Source organism: Salmo trutta, chromosome 12 (genome assembly GCF_901001165.1).
Source record: "Salmo trutta chromosome 12, fSalTru1.1, whole genome shotgun sequence".
Lineage (NCBI taxonomy): Eukaryota > Metazoa > Chordata > Actinopteri > Salmoniformes > Salmonidae > Salmo > Salmo trutta.
In genome coordinates, this window is record NC_042968.1 from 61,438,914 (window position 1) to 61,459,868 (window position 20,955).

Here is a 20,955-nt window from a genome sequence, read left to right on the forward strand (position 1 = left end):
CCGTTTTGAGGGAGGCAATATCCTCCAGTCTCCAGACGCGGTCAATCCGAGTTGTTTATATGTCGGATCCAGGACGGCTGGTACAGACGGTATTTCCTTTCTTCGAAAAGTGGTCGGGACTTCCCAGCTAACAGCAAACTATCCCACAACTTTCGAGAACATTCCCGTAGTTCCCATTAGGTCATTAACAAACATTTTCATAGGAATGTTCCTGGGATGTGTAATAAATATTTCCAAGAGACCATTCCCTTTAATGTCCAATATAACTTACCCCGAAACGTCGTTACTATGTTCTCAGAACTTATGACATGAATGTTCTAGACACGTTGCAAGAACATTCATGTGTCCAGTTTTCTGTAAGTTAGGAGAATATTCCATCAATGTCCCACCAAACATACACAGAACATGGTTGCCATGTTCTCAACATAAGATATGAATGCTCTAGACACGTTTCAGGGGAAGTTGATGGAGTATTCTCCTCACCCTCAGAAAACTGGACACATGAATGTTCTTGCAACGTTCCCATGAATCGTGTCTCAAACATGAATATGTTATGTTCTGAGAATACTGTTCACTGAAGGAGGGAAACGAGGTACAACACCTTTATGGCCCCGCTCCGCCCACTCCTGTGCTAGGTGAAGAGCAGTGTTAAATTGAAGGAACGAATCCGAGCCTGATGCTTGTCACCTGGGGAAGGCAGGGCTTCCAGCAAGGCACAGATTTCATTGGCCTTGTCAGGCGTGATTTTAGATCCTTCAACTGAAGTCGCGAGAGTGCGACTCCCAATAGTATGCTGTACCTCATTCCCCTCCTTCAGGGAACAGTAGTTATAATCATAATAAGTTTTCACTGTAATGAGTGGGTGTCCCTTTGTGTGTGTTTTTATGAATGTGTGTGCACAATGTTAACACCTACCCCCCCACTCCCAGGAGACGGAGGAGAGGAACCAGACGTTGGAAGCTCAGCTGGTGGAGTTAGAGCAGCGTCTGGAGGGCAGTCAGCTGGAGAGAGAGGCCTTCAGGAAGAGTCTGCGCACTCTGCTGGAGCTGCTGGACGGGAAGATCTTTGAGCTGACAGAGCTCAGAGACAGCCTGGCCAGACTCATTGAGGGCAGCAGCAGCTAGAGGAGAGAAGTGCTACGACAGAGCTCCCTGGTGGAGCTTCACTACTCCTACACCATCACCACCATTATAACAACACAGTGACAGGAGAATATTGCTAGTCAGTGCACAAAGGCACTGCACGAAAATATTCACTGTTATTATTACACATATTGTCATTATGCTACGCTCTACTGAAAACATGCACATTGATAGTAAATAGATAGACTTGCTTGCTTGGATTTAGTTTTGGCTAATGTTCACAACGTGCATAATGCTGGTACACCTGTATACTGTATACACTCACTTCACAGAGGTCCTGTTGAGGCTATGCTTACACCCTGCCTTCCATCTCTTCTCCCTCCCTCCCTGTGGAATGTTATTTACGCTCTGACTACAAACTGCTCAAATATCTACAGTGCATTTGGAAAGTAATCAGACCCCTTGACTTTTTCCACATTTTGTTACATTGCAGCCTTATTCTAAAATGTATTGTTGTTTTTTTTCCATCATCAATCTACACGCAATACCCCATAATGACAACGCAAAAACAGGTTTTTAGAATTTTTTGCAAAAAAATGAATATTACAATTACGTAAGTATTCAGACCCTTTCTCAGTACTTTGTTGAAGCACCTTTGGCAGCGATAACAGCCTTGAGTCTTCTTGGGTATGACCCTACAAGCTTGGCACACCTGTATTTGGGGAGTTTCTTCCATTCTTCTCTGCAGATCCTTTCATGCTTTGTCAGGTTGGATGGGGAGTGTCACTACACAGCTACTTTCAGGTCTCTCCAGAGATGTTTGAGCGCGGGTTCAAGTCCAGGCTCTGGCTGGACTACTCAAGGACATTCAGAGACTTGTCCCGAAACCACTCCTGCGTTGTCTTAGCTGTGTGCTTAGGGCCGTTGTCCTGTTGGAAGGTGAACCTTCACCCCAGTCTGAGGTCCTGAGCGCTCTGGAGCAGGTTTTCATCAATGATCTCTCTGTACTTTGCTCTATTCATCTTTCTTTCGATCCTGACTAGTCTCCCAGTCCCTGCCGCTGAAAAACATCCCCAAGGCATGATGCTGCCACCACCATGCTTGACCGTAGGGATGGTGCCAGGTTTCCTCCAGACGTGACGCTTGGCATTCAGGCCAAAGAGTTCGATCTTGGTTTCATCAGACCAGAGAATCTTGTTTTTCATGGTCAGAGTCTTTTAGGTGCCTTTTGGCATACTTCAAGCGCACTGTCATGTGCCTTTTACTGAGGAGAGGCTTTTGTCTGGCAACTCTACCATAAAGGCCTGATTGGTGGAGTGCTGCAGAGACGGTTGTCCTTCTAGAAGGTTCTCCCATCTCCACAGAGGTACTGTGGAGCTCTGTCAGAGTGACCATCGGGTTCTCCCTGACCAAGGCCCTCCTCCCCTGATTGCTCAGTTTGGCAGGGCGGCCAGCTCTAGGAAGGGTCTTGGGGACCTTCAATGTAGCAGACATTTTGTGGTACCCCTTCCCAGATCTGTGCCTCGACACAATCCTGTCTCGGAGCTCTATGGACAATTCCTTTGACCTCATGGCTTGGTTTTTGCTCTGACATGCACTGTCAACTGTGGGACCTTATATAGACAGACAGGTGTGTGCCTTTCCAAATCATGTCCAATCAATTGAATTTACCACAGGTGGACTCCAAGTTGTAGAAACATCTCAAAGATGATCAATGGAAACAGGATGCACCTGAGGTCAATTGAGTCTCATAGCAAAGGGTCTGAATACTTATGTAAATTCTGTTTTTTATATTTAATACATTTGCAAAAAAAGTCATCTTTTTTCACTTTGTTATTATGGGTTATTGTGTGTAGATTGAGGAACATTTTTTATTTAATCCATTTCAGAATAAGGCTGTAGCATAACAAAATGTGGGAAAAGCCATGGGGTCTGAATACTTTCCGAATGCACTGTATTTTCAACAACAACAAAAAATGTGCGAAGTCTGGCTAGCATTCCATCGGAGAGGATGTTGAATATGGTGGGTTATTTTGCTTCAGGGTTTTCTTCCATCACAGACTTTTAACAGGAAAAAGGAAACGCTCATTTTCTACATTTTATTTGGTGCAAAGTTCAGTTCAGTCATCCAGAGTCGCTCGCTGGTGGATGTTTTGCTTGCTATTATCGTTTACTCTTCGCTGTCGTCCGCCACACATTCAGGTCTGTTTTTTAACTTCTACATCTACTGGTTTCTTATTCAGTTATTACTTCAGTACTACTATTGCTCTGTTTACTATGGAGATATCAATGTCAGCCAAAAGGACAGTCAGATCAGATGTGGTCATGGAAATGGAGATAGTCAGACACTGGACTCTATGGCCGTTCGCTCTGAGGCCCCATCTGACACTGGACTAGGACTAAGGGTCAGAGGTCAGACAGATGACCTCCCAGTCACTTTATTAAACGCTCCCAACGTCCTCCCTCCTATCACAATGTTACCATGGAGATTGAAGAAGAATCTGGCATATTGTCCGAGATTGAGAACAGATCTTGGACAACCTTCTATACTAAATGAGCAATACAAAGAGGGAGCATCAAGAAGAAAAATAAACATGTTTAAGTCTCACTTTCAGGTATTTTCCTCTTCTTCTGGGAAATGTAAGGAGAGACAAAGAAACAGCGCTACTCCAAGCCCAGAAGCTGGGGTTTGGGTCAGCAGTGACTACAAAAGTCTTTCCTTTCTATAAACTTTTTTATTACAAATACTAATATAACAAATTTATAGTGCTCTTGTGAAAATGGAATTGTATGTTTGGGTGAATCCAAAACAAAGATTTTTTTTCTTTATTTTCCCTCCCCTTGTTTCTGTTGCGACTTGGAAGTGCAATGATTGATTGGTTCATGTTTTCCCTTTATTTATTATTCCAGATATTATAACCACAGATTTTAATGAGAATTGTATCAAACAAAGATGTTTGTCACTTACTCTTGTTTTTTTTATGTCTGATATGTGGGTATCAAGGTTGGTTGTTTTTTTTAGGTATGAGAAAAAAAGACTGGCAATATGTTTGAACTATTTGAAAAGCTAATGGATTTATAGTAATTTGTGCATAGCAGGTGAGGTTTGCAGAGAGACTTTCTTTCCTTTTGCCAAAATATTTTCCTGTACAGAATGTGAATTTTGTTGACGTTGCCTTTGGTACAAATATGGATCAATGGTAACTAACTACGGTACTTTTGTGGGGTTTACTATTGCCAAAAATCTGTGATAATGTATAAAAAAAATATAACTATATATGTATATGTGAAGAACACTATTTAAAGGTCAATTTTGGGCATGGAAAGTGGTCAGACTCCGCCCCTTTCTCAAACAGAAATGGGGTGTACCTTTGGTGGTTCGTTGTGTCATGTGCGCCGCGATCGATTTGTTTTTGGATGGAAGCTGTAGAGATTGGTAAGAAATGGCACTTCTTTAGCCAAATATCTTATTCATCTAATTATTTAAGTTTTTAAGCATTGACCTGGTATGATGGTGCATTGATCAGTTATACAGTTTAAAGCCATTATTTTTCAGTTTTTGCCCAAAGTCGACCTTTAAGGGCTTGTTGTTGGTTCTAGTATCTTTGGGAGACTTAAAATGGGGTGTCTGGGCGAGTTGGCTTTATAGCGTTTCATTTATGATCTGTACTTCTACAGTTTGAAAGGGGGAAAACGTTTGAGTAATAATTTTAAATGTTGATTATGCCACATGCTTAAACACAATTGTAATTTTCAGTTTATAGTAAAATAAAACAATTTAAACAAATGTGGGTTGTGTAATATTTTCCCCATTTTCACTCATCTGAATGTTGCTCTTGTTTCTTTGGTTGTCTAATCTGTACATTTTTTACATTTTAGTCATTTAGCAGACGCTCTTATCCAGAGCGACTTACAGTAGTGAATGCATACATTTCATACATTTTTTTTTTTCCTGGCCCCCCGTTGCAAACACCATGCTCTACCAACTGAGCCACAGGGAACTGTAGAGACCAGTTAAGTTTCCATCCAGTCCTGTTGCTTGTATAAAATCACATCCACTTACTGCCTAAAGGGGATCGTCTGGCTGTATTTTTATGAATTACTATTTGTGGTTGACGTGGATGTGCTAGGCCCAACGCTGAGTTCTAATGGCTCTGTGATGCCAAGTCAAAGAACAGGACAGGAAGACATTTTGGTACTTTGTTTTATTTTGAAGGGAAAAAATAACTGGGATATATATATAAAGCAGTTAGGAATACGATGACAGGAAAAGACGAGTCAAATGCAAAAAAAAAAACCATCTTAAAAAGCACATTACATTTTGTGTGGTATTGCTTTATAAATTGTAACTATCTTTAAACAAAGTTTACTCAATAAATACTTACGTTTTTAAGCATGCCAATGTATTTTCAGGATGTACACTTGATTACATTATAATACATATTTTTCAGTTTAATATTATAATATTGCACTTACCTAGTGACAGACTCATCTTCAAATCAGACCAGGCCAGCCACATGCATAAGGTCATACAAGGCAAAGGTTATAGGTCAAACTGTAGAGTTAGCTGAAGACAGAAATAAGATTAGACGGCTAAAAATGGAAACGAATAATACATTTGGATTATACAAATCATGTATAACAAAGATATGTATAAAAGAAAACATACATAAATACCCCAAATACAATGATGAAAACGAGTGATTTCCCAACAGACATGTTTTTACAGCATGTACGTCTACCGAGAACATGAGACAGGACTAGAAGGGGGGCTAAAATGACTGCCTCTAGACTGCTAAACTTCTCTCCATCTGCACTAAAAAATCTGGACAGTGGAAAGCTAATTCCTCCGAGTCATTCCACTATGTTGCTGTCACCTACCCACAGTTTATAGATCAGTGCAGATGGAGAGGAGACGAGGAACCCACTTCAGACTACTGAGACGCAGCCAGAGATCTGGATGCTGCAGAAAGTCACATGATTGGATTTTGACCACTTGCCATAAAGACACAGCATGAAACATGAGCTCCATATGCTCAGTCCACTAACTCACTGAGGTTAGTTACCACACCACTGGTGGATTCAGTGAGGTAAACACACAGATAGAAATATGATGAACGGAGCTGACAGGATCCCTATTCTATACGACAGACAATCATATCAGCCCTGCACCATACATTTCTATGTGACTGTTTTTCAAGACCACTGAAGATGGTGCTGGAAAAATACAGTACTACGACCTTTGACCTGGCCAAACAATTCGGACAGCAGTTGTGCACTCTCAGTCCTTCAGCTCCTAACAGCACAGCATTCTTTCTTCTTCATGTCCTTCATACTCAGTGCATGAATCATTACAGTAAACAGAGATTGTTCCTATAGTAATAGTTTCAGTTTTGACACAACTCTTAGATACAAAACAGATAAAATAATCAAACGTAGATAAAAACATGAAGCGACTCCTGGTAAAACCAGTACTAGTGGACTCGCTTGGAAAATAATAGCAGTAAAAACAAGGCGGTAAAAAAGAAAAATAAACCGTAAAAGCAGACTTAGAAAAAAAACGTCAACAGGAACAACCCACTCATCAGGGAATATGAATATGGTATATGGAATGAAGGACACCGGGGTAGAGCTGGATACTTCGGCTGGCTGTAAGGGCACCGATCTTACAGAGAACAACATGACTTCTCAACCTCCATACCAGCGGTGGCCAAGCTCACGCGTGTGGGGTGCAAGCTTTTGTTCCAGCCAAGCAATAACACACCTTATTCTACAAGGGGTTGAATAAACATTGAAGAAAACACTCAATCCTGTCAAATGTAAAACAAACGCAGCACAGCAACCTACAGTTCAACTCGCCAACCTCATAGTTCATTCTACATACGGGATCCCAGAACCCTAGCTTTCCAGATGGTGCACTGACAAGGGGCCTTATTCCCCCACTTGGTACAGGACAATGAAGGAATCCAATGAAGGAATTTTATTTCCATAGTGACTTCCATCACAAGGTTCTCAATGTGCTTGACTTCGGATAGAGCAGGAGGAGTCAGTCAGTACAACATAGAAAACCAGGAGGAAAGGCTAGTGGTCCATTTCAAAGACGAGAAGAAATAGTAAGAAAAAGTTACTTCTGACCTATTTTCTGAAGAAATAAACATCAGGAAACATCTCTACTCCGCTTTCTGGGTCTGTCAGTGTGGAGCCAGAAATAGTAGCGCGCTGAGATCAAAGGTCAGAGTCCCAGTCGGTGCAGGGCAGGCCCTCGTCCTCAGACTCGGACTCAGGCGAAGCCTCCTTGATGCGTCTCAGGGCTTCGTGGATGGAGCGGGTCAGAGCGTCGGCAGAGTGGGGGAACGAGCCCTTGGGGTGCCGCTGCTGGTCCGGCCGCGTCCGCACCTTCCTCAGCCTAACGCCCTGCCGGATCTGGGCCAGGATGTTGTTGCTCTCGTCATCGTCTGGGTCGGGGGCTAGGACACGGAGCTCTGCCTTCCGCAGGTGGAAGCTGCCTCGCTTGAGGGAGTTCAGGACCTCATCCATAGGGGAACTCGCTGTAGAGATGGGAGAATGGAACAATGTCAGAGAAAAATCGAGTCAATTTGTCATTTAGAAATATTCCTTTAAAATACATTATTAGTAATAGTATGTTGTCATGACTCACCTCTCCTCCACTGTGAGGAGTCCAGCGAGGCGGTCTTCTTCAGTTTCTTCCTGGCTGTCTGCAGCTGACTGCTGTCAAAGAACCGTGGGGAGAACGGAGCCAGGGGGAGAGGATCTGAATCCGACCCAGCCTTGGACTGCCGAACTGGGCTAGTGGGGTGAGCCCGCTCCCCTCCTTCACTGGAGAGGTCCTCTAAGGAGGGAGGGGGTGGAGGAGGAGGAGGTGGTGGAGGTGCAGAGGACGGGAGCACTGAGAGAGGAGTTAGAGAGGAGGGAGCAGAGAGAGGCCCAGTGGCACCCCCTAGCAGGGTTAGAGAGACACTCTGGTGACCACAGGCATCAGAGGGAGGGGCAGAGAGCTCTGAGAGGTCAGTGGTGTCTGTCTGGACGCTGGCAGCTAGGGTCTCAGGCCTCCCCGCAGGGGAGAGGGGGGAGGAGGAGATGGTTTTCTTCCGGGAGTGGCCGTGGGACATAAGCAGTCTGCTGGACTTCAGAGTCACCTGACCAGGGAAACGCTGCAACAGACAGAACCAACAGTTACAACATGACCCGAGTCTAAACACAGCATGAGAGTTCTAGAGTGTTCTTCAGAGGTAGCGGCGACCTCACCTGTTTGAAGCTGCGTAGTCTGTCTAGAGTTCTTGATCTATCCAGACTCATTCTGGTGTTACTCCTCTCCTCCTCCTCTTCCTCCTGCTCCTCCCCTCGCTACAGAGAAACACAGATAGGATGAAGAACAATACTCACCATCATCCCTGTTATACTGAATCAACACAAACGGGACTCCTTAAAAACACGCCACTTTGATACAGCTATGACCAGAAGTGACTTTTCGTAGGATGTTAGGACAGCATTTTCGCTAACCCTAACCCTTTTCCTAACATTAACCTAATTCTCCTAACCTGCCACATTAATTATCCTAACCTGCTACGTAAGTTCTCCTAACCTGACACATAAGTCACATACAGTTGAAGTCGGAAGTTTACATACACCTTAGCCAAATTATTTAAACTCAGGATTTCACAAATCCTGACATTTAATCCTAGTAAAAAATCCCTGTCTTAGGTCAGTTAGGATCACCACTTTATTTTAAGAATGTGAAATGTCAGAATAATAGTAGAGAGAATGATTTACTTCAGCTTGTATTTCTTTCATCAAATTCCCAATGGGTCAGAAGTTTTGAGAATGACACAAATATTAATTTCCACAAAGTTTGCTGCTTCAGTGTCTTTAGATATTTTTGTCAGATGTTACTATGGAATACTGAAGTATAATTACAAGCATTTCATTAGTATCAAAGGCTTTTATTGACAATACATGAAGTTGATGCAAAGAGTCAATATTTGCAGTGTTGACCCTTCTTTTTCAAGACCTCTGCAATCTGCCCTGGCATGCTGTCAATTAACTTCTGGGCCACATCCTGACTGATGGCAGCCCATTCTTGCATAATCAATGCTTGGAGTTTTTCAGAATTTGTGTGTTTTTGTTTGTCCACCCGCCTCTTGAGGATTGACCACAAGTTCTCAATGGGATTAAGGTCTGGGGAGTTTCCTGGCCATGGACCCAAAATATTGATGTTTTGTTCCCTGAGCCACTTAGTTGTCACTTTTGCCTTATGGCAAGGTGCTCCATCATGCTGGAAAAGGCATTGTTCGTCACCAAACTGTTCCTGGATGGTTGGGAGAAGTTGATCTCGGAAGATGTGTTGGTACCATTCTTTATTCATGGCTGTGTTCTTAGGCAAAATTGTGAGTGAGCCCACTCCCTTGGCTGAGAAGCAACTCCATACATGAATGGTCTCAGGATGCTTTACTGTTGGCATGTCACAGGACTGATGGTAGCGCTCACTTTGTCTTCTCCGGACAAGCTTTTTTCCAGATACCCCAAACAATCGCTAAGGGGATTCATCAGAAAATGACTTTACCCCAGTCCTCAGCAGTCCAATCCCTGTACCTTTTGCAGAATATCAGTCTGTCCCTGATATTTTCCTGGAGAGAAGTGGCTTCTTTGCTGCCCTTCTTGACACCAGGCCATCCTCCAAAAGTCTTCGCCTCACTGTGCATGCAGATGCACTCACACCTGCCTGCTGCCATTCCTGAGCAAGCTCTGTACTGGTGGTCCTGCAGCTGAATCAACTTTAGGAGACGGTCCTGGCGCTTGCTGGACTTTCTTGGGCGCCCTGAAGCCTTCTTCACAACAATTGAACCGCTCTCCATGAAGTTCTTGATGATTCAATAAATGGTTGATTTAGGTGCAATCTTACTGGCAGCAATATCCTTGCCTGTGAAGCCCTTTTTGTGCAAATCAATAATGACGGAATGTGTTTCCTTGCAGGTAACCATGCTTGACAGAGGAAGAACAATGATTCCAAGCACCACCGTAGTTTTGAAGCTTCCAGTCTGTCATTCGAACTCAATCAGCATGACAGAGTGGTCTCCAGCCTTGTCCTCGTCAACACTCACACCTTGGTTAACGAGAGAATCACTGACATGTCAGCTGGTCCTTTTGTGGCAGGGCTGAAATGCAGTGGAAATGTTTTTGGGGGATTCAGTTCATTTGCATGGCAAAGGGGGACTTTGCAATTAATTGCAATTCATCTGATAACTCTTCATAACATTCTGGAGTATATGCAAATTGCCATCATACAAACTGAGGCAGCAGATTGCGTGAAAATTAATATTTGTGTCATTCTCAAAACTTTTGGCCACGACTGTACACTCAATTAGTATTTGGTAACATTGCCTTTAAATTGCTTAACTTGGGTCAAACATTTCAGGTAGCCTTCCACAAGCTTCCCACAATAAGTTGGGTGAATTTTGGACCATTCCTCCTGATAGAGCTGGTGTAACTGAGGCCTCCTTGCTCGCAAACGCTTTTTCAGTTCTGCCCACAATTATATAGGATTGAGGTCAGGGCTTTGTGATGGCCACTTCAATACCTTGACTTTGTTGTCCTTAAGCCATTTTGCCACAACTTTGGAAGAATGCTTTGGGGTCATTGTCCATTTGGAAGACCCATTTGTGACCAAGCTTTAATTTCCGAACTGATGTCTTGAGATGTTGCTTCAATATATCCACATAATTTTCATGATGCCATCTATTTTGTGAAGTGCACCAGCCCTTCCTGCAGCAAAGCACCCCCACAACATGATGCTGCCACCCCCATGCTTCACGGTTGGGATGGTGTTCTTCGGCTTGCAAGCATCCCCCTTTTTCCCCCAAACATAACGATGGTCATTATGGCCAAACAGTTCTATTTTTGTTTCATCAGACCAGAGAACATTTCTCCAAAAAGTATGATCTTTGTCCCCATGTGCAGTTGCAAACCGTAGTCTGGCTTTTTTATGGCGGTTTTGGAGCAGTGGCTTCTTCCTTGCTGAGCCGCCTGTCAGGTTATGTCGATATAGGACTCGTTTTACTGTGGATATAGATACTTTTGTACCCGTTTCCTCCAGCATCTTCACAAGGTCCTTTGATTTTGTTCTGGGATTGATTTGCACTTTTCGCACCACAGTACGTTCATCTCTAGGAGACAGAACGCGTCTCCTTCCTGAGCGGTATGACGGCTGTGTGGTCCCATGGTGTTTATACTTGTGTACTATTGTTTGTACAGATGAACGTGGTACCTTCAGGCATTTGGAAATTGCTCCCTAGGATGAACCAGACTTGTGGAGGTCTTGGCTGATTTCTTTTGATTTTCACATGATGTCAAGCAAAGAGGCACTGAGTTTGAAGGTAGGCCTTGAAATACATCCACAGGTACACCTCCAATTGGCTCAAATAATGTCAATTAAAAGCTTCTAAAGCCATGACATCCTTTTTCTGGAATTTTCCAAGCTGTTTAAAGGCACAGTCAACTTAGTGTATGTAAACTTCTGACCCACTGGAATTGTGATACAGTGAATTATAAGTGAAATGTCTGTGAACAATTGTTGGAAAAATGACTTGTGTCATGCACAAAGTAGATGTCCTAACCGACTTGCCAAAACTATAGTTTGTTAACAAGAAATTTGTGGAGTGGTTGAAAAACGAGTTTTAATGACTCCAACCTAAGCGTATGTAAACTTCCGCCTTCAACTGTAGCTGTATCGAAGTGGCGGGTTTATAGGGAATCTCGAACACAAACACTAATGAAAGACAACTTACCTGTTGCAGCGCTTGATGCGATGTCTGGTCATCCTGACTACCCTGGCGTTGCTGTATCTTCTGGTTGTGGTTGACGATACAGATCTCCTGGTTTTAGGTAAACAAGACAGAGCTAACACATTACAGGAGGATGGAAGACGTAAACAAAGTATTGGTCCTAGTCTTCTGCTTCCTTTTTGTTCTTGGGGCAGGCTTTCATGGCTTTGATTGGTTAGCAAGTCCAGAGGTAAGCGTGTGATTGGTTGCTAATTACCTTTTTGTTCTTAAGGTAGGCCTTCTTGGCGGTGATGCGTCCCCTGCGTGCCTCTAGCTGTCTGGTCCTCTGCTGCAGCTGGCTGAGCTCGTCTCGGAGGGGCGGAGGAGGAGCTGAGGGTTCCTCCACCCCCTGCATGGCATCAGGACTCTCATACGCGTCATAGTACACCACTTCATCCTGGCGCTCTGTGGGAGAGAGGACACAGAGAGGATCACTGTTTAGTACAGTAGGCCACAGTCTTTCTACAGAGGCTCTGGAGCTGAGCGGTTATAACAGGCAGAAGTGTTGATTAACAGTAACAGGTATAGGTGTATAGTAGTGTTGTCATGATATCTGTATCGCGATACTAGGAAGTAAGGAAGCAAAGGAAACAAAACATGAAGTGGACAAAATGTCTTAATGATGGAAAAAACAGCCTTGTGTTGTCGCCCAGTCACAGTTTATTTGACAAGCTCAATATTTTACAAAAGCAGGTTTTAAAGGACCATAGAGTTAAGTCTGCTTCGTGTTTTCGTTTTTGACAAGGAAAATCTGGTATCGTAGCATCGCTAGTGTATAATATTATTGTCTACCAGTGATCTGTCTGCGTAGACTGGTGCGCTGGCCATTAAGCAGCAGTTCCTAGTCTGAGTGTTCGTTAGCAGCAACAGGTATAAAGTGTGAAGCATTACCAGTGATCTGTCTGCGTAGACTGGTGAGCTGGGCGTTGAGCAGCAGTTCCTAGTCTGAATGTTCATTAGCAGCAACAGGTATAAAGTGTGTAGTATTACCAGTGATCTGTCTGCGTAGACTGGTGAGCTGGCCATTAAGCAGCCGTTCCTAGTCTGAATGTTCGTTAGCAGCAACAGGTATAAAGTGTGTAGTATTACCAGTGATCTGTCTGCGGAGGCTGGTGAGCTGGGCGTTGAGCAGCAGTTCCTCACAGCGCAGCACCTCAGCCTGGATGTCATAGAGCTGCAGCTGGAGCTCATAGTACAGCGCCTCCATCTGGTCCAACCGCAGCATGGCATCCTCTCCCTCCTGCAGGTTTTGCATCTGAGACACCCAGAGAGAGAGAAAGAGGTGGTCAGAAAGACAAACAGAATATTGTGTACCTAGGGTAGCTGGTGTGCGGTGAGATAGCTGGTGTAAAATGGCTGCCGTGGCATTGGTGGTGGATGAGGAGTGATTCCCCAATACAATGTGCGTTGAGAGTCTGGAAAAGTGCTATACCATTAGTAGTACCTCCTGTTTCAGGCTGTTTCCTCTGCTCCAGTCAGATCTCCTTTATTACTTTTATAACAGTAGTAGTATAGTAGTAGTACTGTAGCAGTAGTAGTAGTAGTACCTCCTGTTTCAGGCTGTTTCCTCTGCTCCAGTCAGATCTCCTTTATTACTTTTATAACTGTAGTAGTATAGTAGTAGTACTGTAGCAGTGGTAGTACCTCCTGTTTCAGGCCATGTTTCCTCTGCTCCAGTCAGATCTCCTTTATTACTTTTATAACAGTAGTAGTATAGTAGTAGTACTGTAGCAGTAGTAGTACCTCCTGTTTCAGGCTGTTTCCTCTGCTCCAGGCAGATCTCCTTTATTACTTTTATAACTGTAGTAGTATAGTAGTAGTACTGTAGCAGTAGTAGTACCTCCTGTTTCAGGCTGTTTCCTCTGCTCCAGTCAGATCTCCTTTATTACTTTTATAACTGTAGTAGTATAGTAGTAGTACTGTAGCAGTAGTAGTACCTCCTGTTTCAGGCTGTTTCCTCGGCTCCAGTCAGATCACCTTTATTACTTTTATAACTGCAGTAGTATAGTAGTAGTACTGTAGCAGTAGTAGTAGTAGTACCTCCTGTTTCCTCTGCTCCAGTCAGATCTCCTTTATTACTTTTATAACTGTAGTAGTATAGTAGTAGTACTGTAGCAGTAGTAGTACCTCCTGTTTCAGGCTGTTTCCTCTGCTCCAGTCAGATCTCCTTTATTACTTTTATAACAGTAGCAGTATAGTAGTAGTACTGTAGCAGTAGTAGTACCTCCTGTTTCAGGCCATGTTTCCTCTGCTCCAGGCAGATCTCCTTGGCCCTCATCAGCTGCAGTGTTTCCTTGGACACGGCGTACTGCAGACGCTCCATGCGGTCCACGGCTGCAGCCCACGCCGCCTTGCCAAACTTCCTCTGGTCCACACGCATCCGCTCGTAAACCGCTGGAACACACACACAATACAAAGGACCAAAGGTAGACAAAATATTTTTGAGGTTTTAACCAGAGTGTGAGCCAGTCGATAGTTGGGTTAAGGTGATTTTGGGGATTGGGGGAAGAGTTTAGACAAAGCAGTTTAAAGCATGGAGATTAGGGTCTGGCTCAGAGGGAGTGTCGGTATAATAGTCTGTCTATGGGCTGCTCTGCTCTGTGGAAGATGCATGGCTCTGGAGTTTGCTTCTACAGAGTTTGTGTGTGTGTGTGTGTGTGTGTGTGTGTGTGTGTGTGTGTACTTACCTTTCTGAGCCCTGGCGGTGGTCTCGAAGAACTTGACGGTGAGGTCCTGTATGGAGAGGACGGCAGCGTGAGCCTTCTTCGTCCATTCCTCATCCTCCCTCCTCAGCCCCTCCACACGACGAGGCCCCAGACGCTCCGTCTCCAGGGAGATCTGACCCAGGGGTCACAGGTCAACAGGGGTCACGCAACGGTCAAATCAACTCCATTATTTTTTGTTTGTATAAGATTTGATTTTATATAAACAATAAACATACACATACAAACAAATACATCATACAAACATCACACCTGACTAGACCCACTAGCCCCCATATTCAGTAGCCTTATCCCTTTTTGCCACATGCCTCAAACTGCACAATTTAGCTTCTCTCCGTCGCCACGCTCTTTCAATCTTTAGATAATAAAGCATTTGACCTTTCCGTTGCATGAACGACAGAGGATTGGCAGATTTTTTGAGTACAAGTGTTTTTAAAAGGTAATCGATGAGAAGAGTACTGTCCAACCCATCGGGTAGCTCACTGCACCCTCATATGTCATGTCTTGAAATATACACACTGACGAATTAAAAGTACATTTACATTGCAATAACTCTGACACCCATCTTTCCAACTCCGCCCATAACTTTGGAATTTTGTAACATTCCCAGAAGGCATGAATTATTTACTCATTAGTCGTTTTACACTTCAGACATGACTGCAGTGGTGCTGTAGAATTTGGGAATTTTGTCTCTTGTATAATACATTCGATACATTCATTTATACTGGATTAAGCGTACATTTTCATGAACTGTAATTTTGTTAGTTATGTTCCAACTTTCCCTCCATCTTGTGCCAACATCAGTTCTTTTTAAGTCTTGGTTCCAATAGTTTATATTTTATCTAAAGAGATTGTCAGTTGGATAGGCTCTCTGCAAGCTGTTGTATATCTTCCCTGTCATATGAACATAATTTTCAGACTCAAATAAGATTCCCTCAAGGTTGCTCTGATGTCCAAAAGATTTTAAATCAACATTTGGTGATATAAAACTTCCAAAATGGATGTATTACAAAATATCTATTCATATTGCTTTAAAGCTGTAATGGAAATAAATGTATTTCCTGTTCCCAAGTCATTTATGGTTTCTATGCCTTTAGTTTTCCATGTGGGCCGACTTATCGATGAATTCTGAAGAGCTATCCAACGATTGTTCCATAAGGTTGTGTTACTAGGGAATACGTTTAATTTTCTTCCATATTGTTATAGTGTTCTTAACTATGAAGTTGTTCATGTTCTTAGCTTTATCCTTTCAATATGTACCCATTGTTCCTCATTAGTGTATTTAACTATATGTCACAAGTAAAAGCCCTGGGTAGCGAGTTGATACAATTCCAAGTCTGGAAGGTTAAAACCACCCTCAGAATAAGGAAGAAGTAAAACTTTCCTTTTCATTCTATGAATTGTATTTGCCCATATAAAGTCTGTTATAACTGAGTATACTTTTTAAAAGAATGTCTTCGGTGGGGTAATTGGTATTACTGAAAATAAATAGAAACACTTTGGCAGCCATGCCATTCTAAAAGAAGTTTATTCTACCTGTAAGATTTACGGAAAGATTATTCAATTTAATTAGATCTGCTTTCATAGTGTTGAGTAATGGAATAAAGTAATGTTTTGTAGTCCACTTAAAGGAATGCTGCAGATAGGGAGATATTATTTTTCCCGATTGACATTATTTTGTATTTTTCCATGTTCATTTTATAACCTTCCAGGTGAATCAACAGCCTGATCAACTCTATGCGAAGGAGATGTGTCACGCTGCATGAGGCAAATGGTGGTCACACCAGATACTGACTGGTTTTCTGATCCAAGGCCCTAGCTTTTTTTTTTGTATTTGTGACCAACAGATGTATATCTGTATTCCCAGTCATGTGCAATCCATAGATTAGGGCCTAATGAATTTATTTAAATTGATTGATTTCCTTTTAAGAACTGTAACTCAACAAAATCTTAAAAAATGTTGCCTGTTGCATTTATATTTTTGTTCAGTGTATTATTCATGTATATTTTTGCTTTAGGACATCTATACAATATTTGTATTGACTGTTGTAACGTCTGCTTCCAACTCACACGCTCAAACTCATAGATCCCCTGAACGCAGCTCACTCTCCAGATCCCAGTCACCTGAATTCTGATCACCTGTTCACACACCTGTATGTCATTATCACACACTATTTCGTTCAGTTCTTTGCACCTCATTGTGAGATATTGTTTGTTTTGTGACACACTTCTTTCGTAGCTCTGTTTTTCCCGTGATTTACTTCTCCCGTGTATGATAGTTTTTGCCTGCCTCACTTACGACACCTTTAGCCTATTGGATTTCCTGTTATCTACCTATTGCCTGTCCTCCCAGACTACATTACTAGCCTTTTCCTTGCCTGTACTGTTGCCCTTTTGGACCCCCTGTGTATGACCTTCTGCCTGCTCCTGGACCCAGCTACCTGCCTCCTCCTGTGGTCCTTTACAATAAATACCTGCTGCTCCCTGCGCTTGAAACCAGCTCTGTCTCCCCTCGTGTTCATTACAAATGTATTATTTCAGCTGGAAAGTTGAATAGAAAAGGCAATTCCAGACAATCAAAAGCGTTTTCGGGCAACTGAAACATGTTCTTGTATTTGTAAGTGTCTATTTTTAATAATCCCCATTTGATTGATACGCATCAAGTCTTTTAAGACTTTTGCCATTCTATTGCTTATAAGATTTATAATTTTATTGTAACAATTTATTAAACTTATGGGTCTTTAATCAGCAGGGGACTCTCCAGATTTGAATATAACTGTTTGATGCAGGGAACTAGGAAGTACTGAATTAAGTGACGCGTGTTGTCATTTGTGTAAATAGGGGGCTACTTAGTCCAAAATGTTGAATAGAATTCTACGGGAAAACCATCCCTTCCTGGTGCTTTTCTCCGTGCAAATATTTTAACAGTAATTAATATTTATTCTTGGGTGATATCTGTTTTTAATGATAATTTTTTGGATGCTGATAGTTGCTGCAGAGTTAGAGTCTAAGTAGGCTATAGTTCCCATCCCACTGTTTAATTCTGATTTATATACATTTTCATAATACAATTGTGGTTAAATCGCATTGTTGCTTCTAATTACCGCTTTTGTATCTTAATCGTTTAAAATGTTTAAATGAATGTTTCCTTTCAATGAATGTTTCCTTTCAAATGGTATCAAGAATATGCATTTCCTTGCTTCATGTCCTGAGCTACAGGCAGTTAGATTTGGGTACGTCATTTTAGGCGAAAATTTTAAAAAAGGGTCCGATCCTTAAGAGGTAAATTAATAGAACCCCCCTCCCCCGACAGGGCTTAGACTCTTATGGGCACCTCAAATCACCTGGCATCATGTAGTACCAGTGTTTAACAGCAGGTGGTGCTGTGGAGCAAGTCAGGGACATAGCACTACATGCCTGGATGTGTTTACTGTACTACTAACCCAGTGTCCTCCTTTGTTTTCTTTTCATAGCTGTGGGACATTCTCTATGGATAAGAAGACCTAATTTAACCCAACCTACTGAGGCAATGGCAATCGAGTGCTCCAGTGTCTCTCACTTCTCAGACTTAGTCCTATACTTGGAAATGACTTGGGTCTATTACACCGTCTTTGTAGCTAGCTAATCAGCCCTGGATAAGCCCTGGGTGAGTTAGTAAGACAGCTGATCATTGTTCTAGGTGTGTTTAGACTAGACAGCAGCAGCTGGAACAGATTGTACAGTGAGAGTAGCTTACTTCCTGAGGACACCCCCCACACCACATACATACACTACACTCACGTTAGCCTAATATCTCAATGCAAAACAGATGTGTCTGTATTGGCGCTCGCACGCACGCACACATGCACACACACAGAGTAATCAACAGCACGCCTCACTGAACCTGAGCAGTTTACATCAGCCAACAAACTGTATGTTGAGTGTCTGTGTGAGGGAGGGAGGGAGGGAGGGAGAGAAAGAGAATGAGATAGATAGAGATAGAGGAAGGAGAGAGAACAGAGAGAGGAGGGAGCAGGAGAGCGAGAGTGTGTGTGTGTTAGAGGCAGAGAAGGATAGATAAGGGGAAAGACATAACTCAGTCAGTCACACAAAGTTAGACATGACCTTAGTGCTGAGGTTTCCATTCTCCAATAGAGAGGGCATATTGGCCCGCCACACAAACTATAACATTTAGAATGATTGTAACATCTGGACCTAGCACAGCTCCTACCCAGCAGACAAGTCACACATCCTGCTCTATGGAACTATGAAACACCCTAACAATGAGGATGTCCATCATATCGAAGTGGAATAAAGACATATTGTAAACATTACTAGTCTCTCCCGAGTGGCGCAGCGAGCCGCGCCCAGGAGACCTATGAGGCGGCACACAATTGGCCCAGCGTCGCCCGGGTTAGGGGAGGGTTTGGCCGGCTTGGATGTCCTTGTCCCATCGCACTCTAGGGACTCCTTGTGGCAGCCCGGGCGCATGTACGCTGACTTCGGTCGCCAGCTGTACGGTGCAGCTTGCTTCCGGGTTAAGCGAGCAGTGTGTCAAGAAGCAGTTGGGCTTGGCGGGGTCGTGTTTCGGAGGACGCATGGAGGACGCATGGAGTTGCAGCGATGGGACAAGACTAACTATCAATTGGATATCATGAAATTGGGTAAAAGTACAACAACAAAAAATTGGTAGATATATATAGATAAAAAAAATATATAACTACTAGTATCACTTCACAGTGGGAATGTCTTTGACAGGGGCTGTTGACAAAATGTAAAATACGCCATTTCTAGTATGCCATTGTTCTCCGTTTCCCTAATACTGTGGTTGACTCAGTGTTTCCCGTATATGCGCCACTAAATTGTTGCCGCCACTGCAAAACCATTATATACAGTATACACATTTCTGTCGAGACATGATTTTAAGATCAGAGTGACACCAATGACTGTATATAAGAATGGACAAAGCCAACGATCATGTGACACCATTCATTCCTCTGTAATGGCTCAATAGCGCATTGAAGCCAAATGAAGTCGGTTAAGATGGCCTCTCATGGAGACATAACATGCTCAGTTTGAACTTCTCCAGTAAGTGACGTTGCAGGCTTGCTCAGTGCTGCCCCCTCTCAATGAGGAATTTGGTTCTTGTTTGTTGTTCATGTAGTGAAAAGGCTATATGTGAGAAATAAGTATGAATAGAATACAGTATTGGAATAGAATGTTGCTGAGAATTGAACAATGAGATAAGAATAGTGAATGTGATGATGCCAGAGAGCTTTAGTGTTGTCCTCTGGCCAGTCTGCCACCTGGTCCAGTAAGCCCCCCCCCCCGTCACTTCCTGGTTGCTGTGCTGTGTCATGGTCTCATCTCAGACGCGACACCCTATACAGCCATGACCTAACCCTACACCACTAAATTATACACACACTGACGCTGCCTCTCTCCGCATACAGTAACAGTAGTACAGTACACCTCCATCCTTCTGTCCATCTTTCCACACCTCCTCTACAGCCCGCTCTGTAATCTGCAGCTCCAGACAGCTGGTGTCAGAGTGAGTGAGGCAGGAACAACAGCCAGGTCTGTTCCCAGGGCCAGAGGGCCACAGGCTGAAATAACTACAGAGATAGACCAGTGTCACAGTCCTTATCACAGACGCCTAAAACAGCCTTCTATCACCTACGGGAGTGGGGAACATCACCACACGCGCAAACACGCACACACACACACTTTTTATCATACACGCCTTTTAGGTTCTACCTACTAACTACCTATGGTACTTAGCCACCGTTTCGTAGGTTACAGAAGCAACATGACTTATTAATGTATGCCCTTTGACCCTGGCTGTAACAGAATGCCCATGCTGCATCACTCCGACACAAGATAGGGCTGACCCACAATGCATCATTCATCCTATACCTGCTCTCCTTTGTCCCGGACACTCATCCACTTCATCCCTTCATTAATCTATTCATCTGTTCCCTCTTTCGCCTGTTCCTTTTGGCATGTTGACAGGGTTCAGCCCAGGGGTGGGCAACTCCAGTGCTTGTGGGACGCAGTGTGTGCATGCTTTTGTTCCAGCCCAGCTCTAACACATCTGATGAAAGTAAATGTTGTCGAAATTGAAGACCATGTTTAGTTGATGACTTGAATTAGGTGAGTTAGTGCTGGGCTTGAACAAAAGCCTGCATGGACTGCAGGGTTCTCGGGTTGGGTTCTATCCAGATTTTCATATCGTCAGACCGTCCTTCGCTCATCCCGGAATTTACGGTATTACCGGTTTAGTATACAAGAGGGAGCTAAATAAACACACACAAAAAAGCCCATTGGGCATCT

At 43.2% G+C, this 20,955-nt stretch overlaps 2 protein-coding genes across 4 annotated transcripts in view; one reads left to right on the forward strand and one right to left on the reverse strand.

Moving 5' to 3' along the window:
* LOC115203925 (homer protein homolog 1) overlaps window positions 1-1,569 on the forward strand; it is a 73,387-nt gene extending 71,818 nt beyond the window's left edge. For all 3 annotated transcript variants that reach the window (XM_029769020.1, XM_029769019.1, XM_029769021.1), the window contains one exon: window positions 930-1,569. In XM_029769020.1, the coding sequence (XP_029624880.1) occupies window positions 930-1,124 (195 nt within the window). In that variant the 3' untranslated portion in view covers window positions 1,125-1,569. The remainder of the gene's footprint in view (window positions 1-929) is intronic.
* A 3,699-nt stretch (window positions 1,570-5,268) lies between these two features.
* The window catches only part of LOC115203927 (junction-mediating and -regulatory protein), a 36,607-nt gene continuing 20,920 nt past the window's right edge, over window positions 5,269-20,955 (reverse strand). The window contains exons 3-10 of the mRNA XM_029769022.1: window positions 14,608-14,758; window positions 14,145-14,314; window positions 13,010-13,175; window positions 12,138-12,325; window positions 11,885-11,971; window positions 8,349-8,447; window positions 7,741-8,254; window positions 5,269-7,630 (exon numbers count right to left, since the gene is read on the reverse strand). Coding sequence (XP_029624882.1) covers window positions 7,308-7,630; window positions 7,741-8,254; window positions 8,349-8,447; window positions 11,885-11,971; window positions 12,138-12,325; window positions 13,010-13,175; window positions 14,145-14,314; window positions 14,608-14,758 — 1,698 coding nt within the window. The 3' untranslated portion in view covers window positions 5,269-7,307. The remainder of the gene's footprint in view (window positions 7,631-7,740; window positions 8,255-8,348; window positions 8,448-11,884; window positions 11,972-12,137; window positions 12,326-13,009; window positions 13,176-14,144; window positions 14,315-14,607; window positions 14,759-20,955) is intronic.